General features: G+C 34.0%; 1 protein-coding gene and 1 long non-coding RNA gene across 3 annotated transcripts in view; both read right to left on the bottom strand.

Annotated features, from left to right (window-relative positions):
* LOC111421146 (frequenin-2) overlaps positions 1-19,939 on the bottom strand; it is an 85,183-nt gene that overhangs the window by 11,366 nt on the left and 53,878 nt on the right. For both annotated transcript variants that reach the window (XR_011642208.1, XM_023054289.2), the window contains exons 2-5: positions 13,320-13,344; positions 12,531-12,579; positions 12,382-12,471; positions 8,428-8,506 (exon numbers count right to left, since the gene is read on the bottom strand). Coding sequence is in view for 1 of the 2 variants with exons in the window: in XM_023054289.2 (XP_022910057.1) it covers positions 8,428-8,506; positions 12,382-12,471; positions 12,531-12,579; positions 13,320-13,344 (243 nt within the window). In the remaining variant the exon portion in view is untranslated. The remainder of the gene's footprint in view (positions 1-8,427; positions 8,507-12,381; positions 12,472-12,530; positions 12,580-13,319; positions 13,345-19,939) is intronic.
* LOC139432403 (uncharacterized) lies at positions 13,432-14,032 on the bottom strand. The gene is made up of 2 exons (XR_011642211.1): positions 13,741-14,032; positions 13,432-13,681 (listed from the first exon to the last, which is right to left on the bottom strand). It is a non-coding gene; the product is annotated as an uncharacterized lncRNA (long non-coding RNA).

Raw genomic sequence — 19,939 nt, 5'->3', positions numbered from 1 at the left:
AGTTTGTACACAATGTCAATTGACGCGTGCTGATAGTGAAATGGTGCAGACAAATTGGAGTTGTTTTTATAACGGGATTCGGAATTTATGTCTGCTATCGCCTTTACGAAATGTTTTTGATAATTTTGACTTCTTAGATGGAGAATTGGAAGTTAATCCCTTGTTAGATGCTGAATCAGATGAAGCACCCAATGACGAAGAATTAGCTGAATTTGATCCAGAACTGCCAAGGAAAAAGAAGAAATCTGAGATAAAATGATACTAACTACTCCTAGAGAATTGACAGATTTCTTATCTATACTGTTGATGATAGCCAATTATGCCTTTCTACGATGATTATTAGACAAATGGAACCCGTATGGAACAAATTGCAAATCTTATACCCATAAAAAGTTTAAACAAAAAATATAAAAGATAGATACTATAAAATTTGACCTAATGTTGAAATAATCAAAGAAAACGTCAGAAAACATCATACAGCAATTTTGGCAAGAGCACAAGGTTAGGAAGTTTACGGCGGTATATAAAAAATTAAACCACACAAATAGTAGAGTTTGTTCCTTATCAAGAAGATACTTACACCATTGATCAAATGAAGTAATGAACGATCTATCCAAGGAGGAAATCGGACATGATGTGGGAGCTAGTATAGTGATATGACTGTGCAAATAGCAAAATAAAAATGGGTGTTTTGGGAAGTATTCAAAATAAAGAATTGGCGATTTTCCGATTGAAATCAATAAGATGTTCAGAAAGAAATAGAGAGGAATGTACGGCTAAAAATTTTATAATGAAAAAGTTGTCATTGTCTTCAAATTGGTTGATAATAAGACTGTGTTATTGGGATGTAGTTTGTAAGGGGTAGTAACTACAGACACTGAAAAGCTATTTTACAAAGTAAAAATTAGATATTCCTCAATAATCAAAAATTACAACAAGCATATAGGAGCAGTTTATCTTTCTTAACCAAGTACAAATCACCAAGTAAAGCTAAGCGATGGTACCTCCCAATCTTAATTTATTTGATGGATATGTTTTTGAATACACGGTTTTGTACAGATTTGATTGTACAAAACTAAAAGTAAAAAACAAATCTAATCAGTTTAAAGTCAGATTGGACATTGTACAAGTACTTACTCGCACAGGCAAGGAGGGCATAAAAAGTTGCTCTAACTTGGAAGGACATGATGTGCCAGTAATAAAACGTCCTCTCACTAATAGACAATACAACAAGTGGCGATTCTTCTGAGAATTATTTTAAACGCACTCTACAACGCAGTAATTTGGATTTAAAAGTTAGCATATCGTTTTTTGATTTTTGATACTAAAAATTTCGGAAAAACGCATTTTTCTTTCTAGAAGACTATGCACAGCATCTACTTCTTGAACGTCACAATGCCCAGCTTCCAATTTATTTGTGAATGATTTTTGGTGAAATACTGCAGTCCAAAAGACATAATGCTATTCCTATTCTGGGAATACAGGAATCAGACCAAATGACCATTTTTTTAAATTCCAGTAAATCTGTAACAATTTGGTCCAACATTTTGAGTAAACTGCTGCAAATGTGATTTTCTGCTCTTCCGTGTATCATTTCATGCCAAATAGCGCAATACGTTGTCTCGTTTTAAAGGTGATACATCGATTATTGATTATTGGTTGTTTATTACACTTTTTCCACTAAATATCACTAGAACACAATCATTAACTCATACTGACAAGAGACATCAGTAACTAATTGAAACTATTAGTTTGAAACAAATTCTATGTCAAATGCTTGTGTGCTCTGTTATCATTGACAGGGTACAATATTGCACATGAGACCTTCGTGCCATAGTTTGTTGAACGCTTTTGAATGTTTCAAAATATTACCGCAGTAGACATCGAGGTGGTGAAATACTTATTGATGAGATTTTGACAATTTGTAGAGTCCTCTCTTGAAGCACAAACTCTCTGAATTTATCCATTTTTACAACTTCTCTTACTATATACCTCGGTGTCTACCAAATTAAACCTATTACCTATATTGTATATAGTATTTTGCTTGTATATCTTCCAACCCTCCCTGTCCCTTTCAATCCGTAATCTCTGCTCACCTTTCTTATCAATGTTTTATATACTTCATATTTGTGGTATTATCACTGAACCAATACCTAAAATACAAATACTCACATCTCCTCAATCTCTTTTCCTGGCTGTCTCGTTTCCACTCTTTCCTTATAGGACTATATCTCGGCATTTTTCACTTTCAAACCTGACTATCACATCTCACAACTATCCATATCACCTAAATAAGTTAACATATGTATCTTTCTCGTTCCAACCACCTCTTATATTCTCTCTTCGATCTTATTGGATAATCCTGATAAACTGTTTGTCGTGCAAAACACATCGCTCAGATCTTCTCCAAGCTTGATCCTTATCATTGTTCCCGCATATATCTTTCTTATTCTCTCTATCAATAGCCACCCACTCCAATACAATTTTTAATCACCTCCTATTATTTCCCCCTCTCCACCGTATTAACCGTAGCCTTGAAATTCATGAATCAAAATTTGAATGTTCATTATTTTATTAATAAAATAGCAGTAATTATAAGATGTCTTCAAACGTAAGTTTATGATAAACAATAGTGATATTCCAAGTGCTACACGTACAATATCCATTATGCTAATTTCGCAATATCAAAATAGGCGCAAAATACCCCCAACAGAACTCACTCTACTCACGCCAGGCAATTTCAGCTTATGCCTCATAACAATTTTAGTTAATGTACTAAACTTCAATGTTTAATACAAACGAGTGTTAAATATTTTGTTTGTAAATGTATTCTTCTTTATACTTTTCGAGGTAGAATCTGTTTTGTGTACAACTGTTTTTGTTGATGTTAAATTGGTTTTAGTTATCAATTATCTTATTTGAAATCAAGAATCGCGAAATATAGCAATATATAAATCTTTTGTTTATGAAAATTGATCAATTTTAGATATTAAATTTGGTGTTTGATTTAATGAGTTTGAATTGGTTTAGGCTTCGACTGAATAAATAATTCATCGTTTAATTGTTCGATATGAATCGTGATTTAATGGTGTGAGTTTTGTGGTAAAATATGCCTCCGAGCGTTGTTGGCAAAGATAAGCGAAGCATACACGGGATGCAGTAGCTTCGAATAGAACAGACAGCGTCGGCTTAAGTATTGATCGTGGCCCCAAAACTTACGGTCCATACCCGGATGTATACGAGGATGGATACCGGAAAGCTGATACACAAAATAAAGCAGAATACGACCATAGTTAAATATTGAAATTTACGTGATCAGGTTTTTTTAGTAAACTCCGAAACTCGATATGCCACAAAAAAACAAGCAACTTTTTTTGTTTTTTTGTAATTTCATCAAATCTTTTAGTCTAATTAGTATTTCCTTAAAAATTAATGATGTAAAGTTTTGGAAATAAATAAATTATTGCTAAATTTTCTCAAAACTTGACAATTCCTTCGATTAGTATTTGATTTTGAGATATATTTCGATAACAATAGATGATTGCTTGGTTGCAATTGAAATCAATTAATAGCCGCCGTGTTGTATTAATGGGTTTTGAAATGGATTGTGTGTATTCATGAGAAAAGGTACACCTATGCTGTGTTGAAATTGGTATGATACCAGCAGGAATTCTCATTTGTTGGATAATCGATACGCGCGAGTTCGTCGACGAACGTCGAGTTTGTTACTTTAATTCCCAGGATTACGTTCAACAAGCCTCGTTTTGATGGTGCCGGATGCCCAACTCTCCAGCACATGCATTCTGGCAAATTGCGTAAAACCAGTTATACTATAGTACATAAAGACGAAAGTTTTCGAAAATTTATAACTATGGTATACGACTAAATTTCTCGCCAAAAATCTAGACAAAAACATTTTGAAATTTAATTTAAAATTTAACTTTAATAAAATTTAATTGACATCATTTATTTGAAATATTATTATGTATTGACGCAGACGAAATTGTTTATTTTCTCACGAGATCATTAAAATGTGATCATCTATTTTTAATAGAAGAAATGTCTGCCGATACAGTATCGATCTCATAATCAATTAATGCCTTTTTGATAACCTCAATTTTGTAAATCGATTATAACAAATCGACTGTGTTAGCTATTCTAATTGACGCAAAATACTACGTAAGATAATTAATTTATGAGTTTATTTAGATAATCTTTTGACCTAATCGATATTTTATAATTGTACTAAATTTTAATTCAAATTACATATACAGTCAATTCAAAATTAAATTGAGATAAGAAAGTTAGACAAAAAAATTTTAGTCATGTAGATATTCTAAGATATTTTTAACTAATTAAGCTAATCAAAGTGCGTTCACAACTAATAACAAAATTCAAAATATCACGGCAATCACTTTAATCGTGGATTTTTTGATTAAATTTAAAAATTATTATCTCAAATAGAAGTTTTGCTAAAATCTGTATAATTTTAAGGGCGATATTCTAAGAAATCGATTTTATCCCATTTTTTATTACAAACCAGCTTAAAAATTTAGAAAAGATTAATAGAAATTTACATTGATTTCAAAACTAATTACATTAGAAATTATGTCGAGATGTGCCTGAGTCGATATAGAAGGATTTTAAGGGTTGTCAGTGACATTATATAGATGTTTTAGACTATATTGACGGGGGACAGGAAGTATGTTGGGAAATATCCCCGACAGTATTGAAAGGTGCCGGGCTAATATTGAGATATCATGATGTTAAGATGTGCTGAAAAATGTCCGTGACAACATTGAGATAAGCAGCTAAGAACAAAAAACGTAGGATTTTACATAATTAATCTCATGTTAAAACAAAGTTGGCCAGAGCATTGCAGCCTTCCAATAGGGATTGATTTCGGCTAAACTAAGAACGAAATACGTCGAAGCTCTACATTTGATTTAATTTTTTGTTTATCAATTCAAAAGTTTGTTTTGTTATAAGTTATTAATGTCAAGTAATTTATGTAATTAATTATTGAAAGTTGGTTTATAATCGGATGGTTTATAATTGATAAATTATCTAAATGGTTGAGAACTAATTCGTAGCTGCTCTGCAATAATGAGATCGCATTGAGAGCTGTTCAAAATGGTATTGAATGGTGTCTAAGATGACACAGCGAAATGTACGAGACAGTGTTTAGCTACGTTGTCAATGATTATATGAAGTCTATATGTTGGGAACGATGTTAAGAGTTGTCTAAGACAATATGGAAGAATATTTGGGAGGATACACAAGAATGGCAGGGGTGATATTGAAGCATGTCCAGAATAATGTATAGAGATTCTGCCAAAATAATATTTAATGTTGTCTGAGGTAAAATTGAGAAATGGAAAAAGAGGAACGAAAATGATATTGAGAAATGGCCGAAACATTGTGGAGAGGTGTCTAGGTTAATGTTTAGAGATGTCAGACATCATATTGAAGGATGTTCAGGATGTTGTTGGGGTCAAAGTCAATATTGAACGATCTTTGGTATGCTGCAGAAGAGTGAAAGAGATGATATTGAGAGAATGTGCGAACTAACGCCATATATTGAGGTTGTGTTAAGCTGGAGCACCTTTTTCTTGCGGAACTGTGAGTGGATTTGGGTTGGGGGAGTATCGTAGCAATATGGACAGTTCAGTTGAGAAGTTCCCAACGAGTGGTTGCTCTAATTCTTGTGTTCTGGTACTGAATTTTATAGTTATTATTGTTATTATTTATAACACGAAATTGAAGAAAGCCGGGAATGATGTGTAATGATGTTAGGGATGATGTTGAATGATGGTATGAACAATGTTAAGATATGTTAGGAACGATATACATATAAGGATGTCTCGGCCGATGCTTAGTAGTCGTCGGAGACTTAACACCCATGTAAAATTCAATTAGTAAAAGATATCTTAGATTTTGATGACCACCTAGCCTAAAGGCTACCTAACTGCACGGTCAGGCTGCCTAATGAGCATCTAGCTTTGGAACTTAGGTCGTATTGTTTTATGTGGTTGATCATAGACAATATTGAGGGGTGTATGGGATAATGTAGTAGAGTGATGGAAATGATGTTGAGAAATGTCGTAAATGTTATTGAGGGGTATCTAGGATGACATTAAACAGACAGTCATGATATTGAGGCATGTCAGTGACGAAATAGAATGTGTCAGGATTGAGGGGTGCTAAGGATGATATTGAGTGATTTTTCGAACGATGTTTGGAGTCTCCTGTTATCACATTAAAAGATGTCGGAGATGATGTAGAAGAATACCCGGGATGATGTTAAGGACTGCCAGCGATAATATTCAGAGATGTTTGGGATTCTATGATGAAGAAGAAATTACAGGAATTATATTGACATATAGACGAAATTAACAGGCGCCAAGGAAGACATTGAAAGATGTGCGTGGTAATGTTAAGAGGTGTCCAGTTGATATTGAGATATGTCCGGGATGATGTCAAGGTGTTCTGCTAGAGTTATTCCAAATATCTCTTATTTGGGCGATGTGTTAAGAACGATGTAAAAGGATATCTGAGACGATCATAAGTGGTTGTCAAAGACAATATTAAGGGATATCGAGGATAGTTTTAGATGTGCCTGCGACGATATTGAAAATAATCAAAGACTATTCTGATTAATGTGTGGGTAATGTAAAAGACTGACAGGAATGCATCTAGAATGATGTTGTGGAATGTTAGAGTCGATGTCGAGGGATATCATTCAGCGTTGTTCGGAACAATTTTGAGAAGTACACTACATTCTTATGCTCTCGTTATACTTCCACAATAATTGTTGTTACGCGTAAACTTAATGAATCTTTCATAATGATAGCGCCTTTCTATATTATTACATATATACTCGTTAATTTCCTGACTTCATATTGAGTGTTGATATTGAACAAAAATAGCGTTCACAATGCTCTGAACCTCGAGAAAAAATGTTGCCCTATGTTTGCGAAACAATAAAGAAAATATATCGAACCAGTAGCAATCACAATTTATTATCGTAAAAAACTTGGGCACATGGACTGTGGTTTAGATTCATTAAAAGTCGACCAAAACACAAAATATCAACCTTTTTGAATTATGGTACTTTTCATATCTTGCTTCTCTAATATGTTCACAGCAAAAAATGTCTATGCAGTACTAGCAAAATGGCAGATAGAATTGATGAAACTTCTCGAACATTTTTAACTTAATTTTATTAAACTTTAAAAATAAAATTTTAAATTAATCACTTTTAGACACCTCAATTAGTATAAATAAAATTATATAGTATACTAAAATAATTAATAGTGATAATAATTAATAATAAATATTTCACAATTCAATTTCCATATTTAGCCGACATTTCAATAAATAAATATAAAAAAATCAGAGTTTTATGGCAAGATTTCAAAGTATGAAAAATCCACTTTTCGCTCGAAATCGTAAAAATCGCGATTCAAGCCATCGTAAATCACAGATAAAATAGTACTGTCCGTAGACTCGTTTCGTAAATGTCTTTTTCAGAAAATTTTCAACAGAATTTTCTTTAAACTTTTCAATTATTTCGGTGTCCTTTCCAGAAAGAATTTTTTTAACAATCTACTGATTAACAAAAAGAGAATAAAAACGTCGAATTGTTTTGACACCACCGCCTTGTGTTCTTCTTTACCAAACAATGTAACTATTGTAGTCTGTCGGGCATTAAAGCTTTGTCGGCGAGATCAAAGGATTCGCTATCCCCACATTTTTTTTATTCGCCCTACAACGACTTTAACATTGTGAACATGACACAGTAAAAAAAGAGATTTTTTTGTATCAACCCTTCTGGTTCATTCACTAAATCAAAATCGAACTTGAATAGTAGTTGTAACAGGTACTAGAAAATACTTAGGATTACTGGCAGTTTGCCAACTTTTAAAACCGTCAGCTGCCTAAGTAGATGGTTTAGATTTCAAGAAGGATTGATTTAAATCGACTCCTGGTAAACGACTCGGGCGTGACTGACAAACGGTGCCCGCAAATGGATCGTAATTTTCAGAAAAGGGGTGCGATCGTCGTAATGAGAGGGTTGATTGTAAAGGTGGTCGCACTTAAATCCCAACCTCCATTCAGAGATGAATGGGAATGATGATTTAATTATAATAAAAAATTATTTCTAAAAAATTTATTGCTTATAGAAAGAGAAGTAGCCGCAAACTATTTCATATGTAGATTTTTAAAATTATCTGTATTGAGAGCTACTATTCAATTTCCATGCAAATTTATGTAAATGTCGTACGTTTCGATCGACTTGCAAAGGATGTAACATCTGTCTCAACCATACAACGGATACTTTTTAACTTTTAAAACCTTTCAAAGTCACAAAATATTCCCATTTCATCCTATTTTTACATTGAAAATATAAAAAAAATTACTTACAATGAAGTTTCTCGTCGAGATTTCCTCGTGACGTCACCGATAGGGCTCGAATAAACTCCTCGAACTCTATAGAACCATCCTGAAAAGCATAGAATAGAATAAAAAAGCAGGGTAAGTGAGAGGGCGCGTGAAAACCTCGAGTTTCGCACGGGTAAACCCGTGCACATTATACGGCACTCGAGCGGTATTGCGTTGATTTTGCGGACACGTGCAAGAAGAAAGGCTTTAGATTTTCAAGTTTACGTGCACCTTAAATCTTTCCAACGAACGGAATTCGCCTGATGTTATATGGGATACTTAGTTTCGCTCGGATTTAAAAGATATTCGAACGTTGCATTTAATTGGAAAGATTTAAATAATTTTAGTGGGTTTATTTATAGTGAGGAATGCACTTTTAAAAGCATAAGTAAAGTCTTCGTACAATTTAAATTTTAGAACTTCTCAAAAAAAAAAAGAGTAGGAAGATATAAGTCCAAGCTAATGAAAAACTTGTCAAGATTGATAAACAATGTAAAGTGTACGAATTGTAATTGTGTTTTTATATTTAAAGTTTTTGGGATTTATAAATCATTAAATACTTTAAAAAGTGCAAATTCTATACAAAACACTGGCTAGTTGAGATAATAGCTTCGCTTATTCTTAATTAATTCTCGTTAATTATTTAGACACTTTTCCTTACTGTAAGGAAGGATGGGCTTCGGTAGTTCGTATTAGTTGGGATGGGTTGTTTCTGTTATGTTGTGTCTTAGGAAGCTGCGAGTAGCCTTCGGGTTTGCTTCGCGTATCATTTCTAGTATGATACTAAGTACGACCGTAGGAAACCCGAGGTACCTGAGCTAGAAGAACACATTTCCATAAAAATTAGGGTTCGTCTGGGCCGGACGGTAATACTCTAAGAATTTCCCCGGGATTACAGTTGACGATATTTATCAGTACCGGTACGACACTGGAATGATGTTTGTGTTTATTGAACTTCATGTTTTGTAAGCGTACTTACCTATCGGATAGGGAGAAAGCAGGGCGTAAATTAGGCACGTGACAATTGCAAAAACGATGAAATAGCACATAAACCAGGAGTCTCGGATGGGTGCACCGACCAAGCAGTGCTGTACCCTCCTCGAAAGGAGGACTCGATTTTCCCAGGTTACAATGACTCATCTGTATTAGGTTCTGCTAGCCAGGATATAGAAGGTATTGTGTCTCAGCAAACTACTTGGGTTAGTCACACACCACCCTAAAATGTCATCTTAGAAAGAGAAAGATAGAACGCAAAGTCAACGGATAGAAGAACAGGAAGTGAGGGACGAGACGAATACGATAGAATGGAAATAAAGAGGACAAAAAGGGGAGAACAAAAAGAAGAAGAGGTAGAAGGACCTTTGTCAAGTATGAAGAAGTATGGAGGCGTATGAAGTTATCAATAAAAGAATGGGCACCCGTGATGTGGCATAACTTGACGAGGATACCATCCAAACACTTTCCCACAGTCTCGGAAGAAATCGATAGAAAAGGAGTGTTATGGTAAGAGGAGCAGGACGATCCCAATCGATCGAAGTCTCTGATTATATGATTGGCTGCATAAGGTGCTTGGCTCAAAAAGCAGCGAACTTTTTTTCTAACCCTTTTTGTTTCGGAGATAGCCTATGCGGACAACGAATTTGGACACTCTGTAAACACGACCAGATACAAAGACAGACCGAAGGAAGAATAGAAAAAATATAACTGTTAAGACAATCCATAGCATGTTATTGAAGACACGGGAGGTAAGAGAGGAAATAATCAGTCTCCTCACTATCGTTATGAAAGAGAAACAAGCACAGGAGAGAAAGATGGAAACAGAGGAGACGGGAGGATGAAGAACGAAATAAAAGTAAACATCGTCTTATCGTAGGCATACTGCATGCATTAACGAGCAATTCCAGTCTGCCAAGACACAGTTTTTAGTGAGGTAGCCTCGACCAATAGCATCCGACCAGAGTTTAGTGCATCAAGCATTTTTTTTCTCCTCGGCACTAAAAAAAAGTTTTGGGTTGGATTAGGTTTCGGATTCGGGTGAGTTTCGGGTTGGGTTCGGATTGGGTTCGAGTTAGATTCGGGTTGGGTTCGAATTGGTTGTGTTCGGTCACCATTTCACATCAAAGTTAGAATAGCTGGCTGTTATAGACAAATCAAATCGTCGATACAAAAATGGAGTACCGTGAAATAAAGGCATTACAAAAATGAATGATCATATCTAATCCAGCCAGATGTTTGAGGAATTATTAAAACTGTGGTGATATTTCAGAAAATGAAATCCTTTCACTGCGTTTCTTTTTTTGTTCGGTTTATACGCATATACGAGAAACCAGCTAACAGAAAGCACACATATACACTTCGACAGAATCAGATATAATAGCCTCGATATGAAGACTTACAAAGTCCAATTGGTTCACGAATTAAGATAAGTTGACCATTTGTTGCATTTTCGCTTCGCTAAATGAGAGATTATTGGGTGGAAGAAACTATAAAACTAAACCTGGAAGGTCTTGCAAAGTTAAGGCAACGAATTATCGATGAATCATGATTAATTTCCGGAGAATCATGGAGGAATGTAATAGAAGCATTCTACCATCTTCCAATTCACCACGGAGCACATTCTGAATACATAATTAAGTAGGGATTACGTATTTTAGCGGTTTAGTTGTTTAAATTAGTGCGTTATAATTTAGTTGAACTGCATTAAAAATAGAAATTTAATTTCAATTTCAATGAATAATTTTGTTATTTTTGTAATGGATGATAAAAATATTTTATCCATATTTTATCCGCTGTTTATTAATATTTTTTTGGTGTCCCCTTGCACTTTTTTAGAAGTTCTAATATTAAATGTGTACGGAGACTTTTTAATGTGACAGTGTAACATTCCATATAACAAGATGCTTTCCATATACCGGGAATTTCAAATAACTCACAATATATGAATGCAGTAACCATAGTTACGAAACTACTATGCACTTGCACTGTCCCACAGCAAATGCAACATAGCTTAATAGTACAGGCACCGGGTAGTTTTGCAAAGCAAAAATTTTGCTTGGAAAGAAGTAACGTTCTTATCATAACCATGAGTTTTCAGCCGTTTTAAGAGACGCACGGCTAAATCAGAATGTTTCTAGCGTAAGTCTAGTGTTAGTTCCAGTTTTAGTTCAATAAAAATATGCTACATAGTGATATCTTATGCTAACTAGCGCTACCTATCACTGTCACTAGAATAAACATTAGATCTAGAACTAGAAACATTCCGATTTAGCCGCACGTCTCTCAAGACGGCTAAACCCGAATGATTCTGGTTCTGGGTCTTGTGTTCGTTCTGGTGATAGTGCTAATGAAAAATTCGAACTAACACTAAACCCAGAACTAGGAACATTCGGATTTAGCCGCACGTCTCTCAAGACGGCTAAACCCGAATGATTCGGGTTCTAGGTCTTGTGTTGGTTCTAGTGACAGTACTAGTGCAAAACCCGAACTAATACTAGACCCAGAACTAGAAACATTCGGATTTAGCTGCAAGTCTCTCAAGACGGCTAAACCCGAATGATTCTAGTTCTAAGTCTTGTATTAGCGATAGTGATAGTACTAGTGCAAAACTCGAACTAACCCTAGACCCAGAACTAGAAACATTCGGATTTAGCCGCACGTCTCTCAAGACGGCTAAACCCGAATGATTCTAGTTTTAGGTCTTGTGTTAGTTCTAGTGATAGTGCTAGTACAAAACTAGAATTAACACTAGACCTAGAACTAGAATGTATCGGTTTAGCCGTGCGTCTGAAGACAAGTAAAATTATATTGACATGTTGCGTTTTATGTGGGTCAAAGTACATTGCATCTTAAGTGAAATTCACTGTAAAAAATAACTTTCGCACAAAGTTTTAATATTAACAATTACGCATTTATTGTATTTACATTAAAATTACTTACATTATTTTCATCAAATACCCTGAAGACTAGCGAGGCAAACTTTGAAGGATCACCTTGAGGAAAGAACTGTTTATATATTTTGATGAATCCCTAAACAGATAAATTTTAATTTTTAGTATTCAAATTTTTAATAAATCTTGTTTAATTACCTGTTCTGTAAGAAGACCATTTGGACAATCTTTTAAAAATCCTTTGTGCCTACAACCAAAAATGATTATAAATTGTTCTTTTCATAAATAAAAATATTATCATAATAAATTTAATTAAGCTGTTAAAGAATAAGAAGGAAATAAAAGAAACCTCTCGGATGTGTTTTATGTTTATAGCACGAATTTGCTCGTAACACACACGAGTTATTTTTCTTTTTCTTTTAAATGAAATATCTCGTGGAAACATACACAAATGACAAAATGGGTGGATCTGGCACGGTTTTGTTCGGCGCAGTTCCCCATTAATCTTATTTTATTGTGCGTTGGAAAATGGTTTGGGCCCCATTTTCCACAAAAGGGGCGGGAAATTATTACAACACCAATACAATTTAGTTGTTTCTATATCATTTTTGAAAAAAAGTTACCATACATTTTTAAACCGTGTTAATTCTTTTAAGTTAATAATGTGTTTAAGACACCCCTATCGTATATCATAAGTTAGCTTCAAGACTTCCGTTCGATTTCCTAATCTCGTAACTAATGTACCTCGGATATTAAGCTGTGAAATTAATGCTTTTGGACCGTATCCGATACGATCGAAAAGTCAACGAGTTAATATCGATCGAACGTTAACTTTTTCAATTAAATCCTGTAATAAAAGACTTCACTAAGCGAAATTGCAACGCAACGGCAATTATAAAAGGTTGAGAAAAAATAAAATAACCGGAAAAGGAATTGCAATTAATGGAGAAAGGAAAAAATAAGGTGACAACGTTTACAAGAACTTACCACTGTCGTATTTCTTTCTCTGTAACTGCAAAAGAAGGAAAAACGTGTTAGAATTTAAATTAGAAAAAAGTTTTTTTTTCATTATTTATTTGAAGTATTTTTTTTCCTGATCTTCTCCTGCTACATTAATTTTTAGTGCACATTATTAATTTTATACATAATTATTACAACGTGATTTCTTTTTTATGAATTTTATGAATATTCCTCCTCATCGCATTCATCCACTGGATAAATAATATCTTCTAAGGCTGGCACTGCATATTTGGAGAATAAATAACCTGTTATAAAAGCGCCCAAGAAGTGAATAACCGATTTGTAACGAGCGTAATTTTGTTTGGCCCCCATGGTGTACTACAAAGTACCTTAAAAGAAAAGAAACATTCTTTATAAAAATGTGTTAACATTAATATAGTAATACAACCTGTGGATGACGGGGAGTTTATGCAGAGTTATTGTAACAGGAATTTTGATGCCAAGGCATACTGGAAGGAAGGTTTTAAAGGAATGATTTACAATCCATTAAGACGTCAAAGTTAATTTTTTTGGTGACGTGGTACTATAACAAATTGAGTACCTAGATCTAAAATATTTCATTTGAAATAATTTAAATTTCAAATTAATTCAAATGTCGAATATGTATTGAGATAAAAACCGAAACGTTTCGAAACTTTATTCTGATATAGGACCAGAAATGCAGATAGCAATGGAACCTATTATGCTGATTCAAACGCCCTCTATAAATTTTATCAAAGATCCTGTCCTGGCACTAACTGTCACGCCCAACTAGTTCATAAACTATACAAAAACCCGATGTCCTGTCATTGTTTACGATTTGAGAAAAGTACCCCTGTTTTATCGCGTTTTATTTCGTTTTATCGTGATTTTATCGCTAAATCTCCAACCCAAAATACACACACAGTTATGATAAGTTACGACATACTTACCTCGGAATTAAATGACGCAATGAAAATTTAAGAGCTACTGCTCGTTTCTGCAGGTGAACGATTTATTTTATTATTTTCATATCTCAACCGTCACCGTGAGTTTTGGTCGTTATTTATTCCGTGATTTATGGCTGTAGGGGAGGAATGAAATTAATTACGGATGGTATATAATTTACGATTTTACTAAACTCATATTGTAATAATAGAAGGTGTTCTTGAATTGATGTAAAAGTTGCTAATTGGTGTTTTAGGTGATTGCCATAATTTTGGAAACAAAAGTTATATTTAATCTTGATTTTTTTTTATTACTTTTTGTTTTGACCTTTTGAAAAAACAATTTACTGCATTTTAATTTAGTATTTATTATAATATAAATATAATATTATTAGTATTAGCAAATGAAAATTCCCACAAAGAAAATTGTTCCTCACGTATGCTTTTAAGAATTTCTAACTGAACAGCAGTTTGAAAATTTTGCCGAAAATTTTTGATGTTGATTCATGAAGGCAAGAATATGACTACAACTTTAGTGATGGAGCAAGTGAACATAGTTACCACGAAAAATTTTTATAGTTTAAATTGAATCAGAAGGAGAAAGTCAAAGTCAAGTTGATGATAGTGATACTGCTGCGCAATACAATTGTTGTCGCAATCGTTACAAGTGGTCTAAATCATATCATAAAAATACAAGATGCAAGGGATGGTATTGGAAGAGATATCTTTAGAGATACAATATCCGAAACCTTGTTTCTTATGCTAACACTTATACTATTTGTATACAATATTTGAAAATATTGTCTTTGTGTAATGCAAATCAATTAATCAAATTTATAAAAAGCACACTATTTAATAAACTCGTTCGTATACGCAAGGACAAGGAGAGCAGCGAAACTTAATCCTAGAAGACTATCTGTGCTAACATCTAGTGTACTAAAGTTAGTTTCATCAAAGCCAGGAATTTAACAGAAGACAATTGGCTCACTTCAATACAGTTGTTAGATGAGCTAATACAAGTTGGACTGTCATATGTTGGACACAATCTAAAAATTCATCAGTTAACTCCTGTAACTTTGGATTTGCACGTGACAATACATTAATTTCATATGTTTCTTCGAATGCAAAATCAAAAATAATTAATTTCTATAATAAAACCAAAGGAGGAGTGAATGCACTGGATCAAAAGTGCAACAAGAAGATGAAGAAAGTACAGATGCAAATAAAAACGAAAATAATACATCAGCCATAATTAAGCCACCTCCACATGCATACACTATGATGCAATAGATCGCAACTAATTATACCGTGGAAACCACTGTCTTCGAAACAGTGAAGATGCAAGTGTTCGAAGTAACAAATTAGACTATCATCAAGGAATTAGACAACACGAACACCCAATACCACATCCTTAAACCAAAAGATGAAACGACATTTAGAATGAAATAAAATCAACTCTCTCAGAGCTTGGACACGAAGCAAAAAACATCTCTAATATGAAGCATAGAATCACAAAGGTGTCTTTACCTATGTTTTAAGTTGATCTAAAACCTAATGAACCACTATTACTACCAAAAGAATTAATTTGTCAAGCATACTGCTGTAAAATATTTAAATGCGTAAAATGTGCAGAAGAACATGAATCAAAAAATTGCACTCCATAGTTATAGAAAACCGAGTTAAATGTACTTACTGCAAAGGATGTTTTTCTCGCCTACTATAAAGGGTACTGCCAGTGTTTCCATAGTGAACCTCCAGCGTTTTCAACACAAAGTTCTACAAGCGATTGTCTATTTCTCTAATGAGACTTTTCAACGTGAATCTCATTGCAACCCATAAAACAAGTGGATCCATCTGTTCAGCTTGCGGTACAGTGAATAAGTGTTTGTGCACACTAATATTCTCGTCAAAAAGCTAAACGTGCTTGTCAAAAAGACACTCTACAATTTTATGCCATCTATAATAGTTAATTTAAAAGAGTTAACTCACTGGTGTGAGACTCTATATGACATGTAAATATCAAACAAACGGTTATGGCCTGCTGGGCAGATATGCAGAATTCCTTCAATACAAGAAGATTATACGGAAGTGTCAATAAAGTGAATTAGAAGAGTGGTGTCTGCGTGTGGTGACGTATAGCAAAACTACAAATGTTTACCAGTATTAGCTATATCTAAACGCTGCAATATGACAACACTTTATGGATAATGCTTAATTTTATGAGCATTAAGTAGAAAGTTTATGGAATTAATAATAATTATTCAACAAATACAACACCTTCAGGAAACAGATGAGTTTTGACAATTAGTATTTTGCTAATGAAGCTCTCTTCACCTGGAACGGAATCGCCGACAACCACAATACACCTAACGTAATAATCTGACGAAAATCTTCACCTCACTCTGCATATATAGTGTATAGGTTTGGTGGGATTTGACACTTTGTACCCATACTTGTGTCCTGTAGGCATACTTATTGCACAGCGATAACGAAGAGTCCTGCATGGAGCTCCACACAAAGGTATCACGAAGTGTAGGTGCAATACTGATGGAATGATGGATAAATTGAAGCAAGTATTAAATATGCATAATTTTTCGCATTAGTTTTAGCCACGTCAGTTTCTGCTACTAAAGTGGTGAGGATTGTGGCAGTATATGGACTATGTAGGATAGAGTTCACATCACTACATCAGTCTTTTGCAATTTTGTTCCAGTTCACGTCTTATCTTGTTTGCTCCATGCCAGTCCTTATTATTTTTTGTTATCAGTGCAAATTGTTTATAGTTTGGATATATGTCAGTATTTCACAAGTTACTATGACAGCTTTACTTATAATACTTGGTGACATAAATAAGCAGTAAATTGTAGCTCCTCAAAATATCTTCTGGTAGCAAGGTGTCTCAAGGTGACTACCAATCTATCTTCAGCTGTTGTACACTCTTTCATATTTGTGTTTTGCCTTTCATTAAATAGTAAAATTATTCAAAAGATACTGATGGAGACTGAAGTAAAAAACTACCAGCTTTAAGAATCACCAATCTGATTGATCGTTTAAGGTCTCCTTGAGAGATTACTTAAACTTCACTAAATCAAGATGGATTGGATTATGTCATCCCATTTCTTGGTCACATAACCCTCCGAACAGCACTCCGTAACCTCCAAACTTTACTGTAATTCTCAACGTCAGATAGATTCAAATAAATTGAGAAATGATAGAGCATTCATCGAAAATCGGGTTAACTGAAAAAAAGAATTAGTTAATTTACAAAATTTTAAAATAAAACGTAAAACTTAGGAAATCTTTAAGTATAGCAATAATAATAATTCTAACTAATTAGATTTCCAAATAAGCTTCATTGAGCCAAAATTTATCTCTCTAGTTCAGAATATATTTTGATACATCCCTATTATATTTAGAGGCTTAGTAGACAATCGCAAACCATCGCATCGATTCTATTCAAACTTTGCTCATTATATACGCCAGGGACGTAACCAGCATCTCGGGCGTTTCGTCGTTTTCCCTTGATTTCCTTCCGGCAGCTTTTGCTTTAGTATAATTTGCCAAGACCCCTTTGTCCCAGCGGGGACGCTTTTCGCACTTTCGCGTTCGGCAATTAATCACACCGCGGATCTTAGGGCTTCTCTGCAGAGTCTAATTAACGTGAAGGTTGAGTCCCATCGGGAATCTCTATTCCTGCAGTTCCTGCCGTACAGAAAGAACAGAAACGATTCGACCTCTCTGGGATATAATGGAAGCTTTGTGCGTTGGTCTGTAGATTGTATTGTTGGATGGTCAACCGGGTGGAAATGATAAATCAACCCGAATTACGTTGTTTCGGCCCTTGACCGATCGCTAGCTTGGATAACATGATTATGAAGGTGCTTGTGCGAACATGATTTATAATAGAGGATGTCCTTACACTGGTAATAGAAACGATAACGTTTCAATTTGTGCTTTTAGCGGAATTCGACTTAAATGCGATTGTCACGTTTAATTAGTGAAAATGAAATGGTAATTAAGCGAAGAAATTCGATGAATCGTGGAATTGAAAACGAGAACTCACGTCAATTCTCACGTCTAGGAAAGTTTCTCAATTTGCATCTCTCCGCTTACGAAATCTATTAAACTTTTCAACTCGAAAGAGGTACTCCGGATCACGCTATTTGTTGGAGATCTTGTAAGAATATAAAAAAACAAATTGTTTACAAAAAGGGAAGAAAGGATTCTTTAAGTGACTAGTAAATGAGTCACATGCATTTTTAAACGACAATTTAAAACGTTCTTTTCTTATTTTCTTCGGGAAGATTTCCCCAAAGTCCCTTTAATTCGTAACTTAAACTAATTTATCCAATGGAATTTCAATTAAGCGAAGCTTCCTCCGTTCAAATTTTAAATGAATGCAAATGGTTGGTTACGTAAGTTTTGGTTCTAAGGTGAAAGTTGGTCAATTTCATTTATCATCTTCTCAAAAATTAATACAAAATTAGAATTTCCCGAAAACTTAAACGAATCATAAATCTTCACGGTAATGCAGAAACACTGCATAACCAACCCTAAAACGTAGGATAAGACATTGGGCGGAGGCACCGTTCCTGAAAAATTAATGGTTTGAAAGTACACTTGAAAGGACCACGGTGCTCTTAAAGGGATCGTTTACTCCGTCCGAGTAAAACCTAGCTAAAGATTACCTTTTTCTTCGGGATATTTCTCGGGGAACGGAACACAAGTTTTTACGCGTTCATAAAATAAAATAATCGTTACCACGTGATGCTGCAGCAATTCAAACTTCAGCCGGGTTAAATCGTTGAGAGAGTTAACCGCTTTTGTCGCGCGGGTTGTCACGACCAACACGATTCATTTATATTACTTTGAAACAAACTTGGTAACTTGTAATAGGGGTTGAGGAGAAACCTTCTGAAAGTTATAAAATTTTCTGATGAGATTAATCTACTCTGAATTAAGTTAATGTAGTGATGTATTTTATGTTTAAAATTTTTTAAAATTACACCCTTGGGTCTACAAAATATTTCTTTTAAAATTACTATGATTTGTTCCAAATTATGTTAATGCATTATAACATTTGATTCCTTAATCAACGTAATCATATATTGTAACTGATATATATTTTGAATGTACCTTGAAATAATGGTTTTCAGCATATTCATTCAACAGATGAGATCCTCTATTTAAGGTTTTAATATTATAAATCGTTACATCAATGATATTAAATGCATCCTCTCTGAAAATTATTAAAAGTATACTCTCCAAAACTATTTGTATCAAACTAATTTAACAAAGCTGCAATGACCGATAGACTAAAAAAGACAAAATTGGGATGTACCATTAATAACAGGAAACATTCCACTTTTATTAAAATATAACTCGTCCTTTCTAATAACGGATGAAATAGATGAGTCTTTATAGGAGTCTTTGGAGAGGTTTCGGGATAAGAAAGAATAGCCGAGAATTAATAGTTATCTCCAGAAAGTTAGAAGTTGAATGATATTATGAAAAGATAATTTTCAAAATTTAGATGAATCTTATGACAATATTAAAAGTTAATTAACTTCATTGAAAACATTTATAATAAATATGAATTATTACGAAAAATGCGAATACGACAAATTGAAATTGTTCTAAACAAAGAGTCAAGAGTACAGAATCAATGTTTGAGAAAACGCA

This window comes from Onthophagus taurus, chromosome 1, assembly GCF_036711975.1.
Source record: "Onthophagus taurus isolate NC chromosome 1, IU_Otau_3.0, whole genome shotgun sequence".
Lineage (NCBI taxonomy): Eukaryota > Metazoa > Arthropoda > Insecta > Coleoptera > Scarabaeidae > Onthophagus > Onthophagus taurus.
The sequence above is the reverse complement of the archived record's forward strand: the minus strand, read 5'-3'. Positions and strand labels throughout refer to the sequence as shown.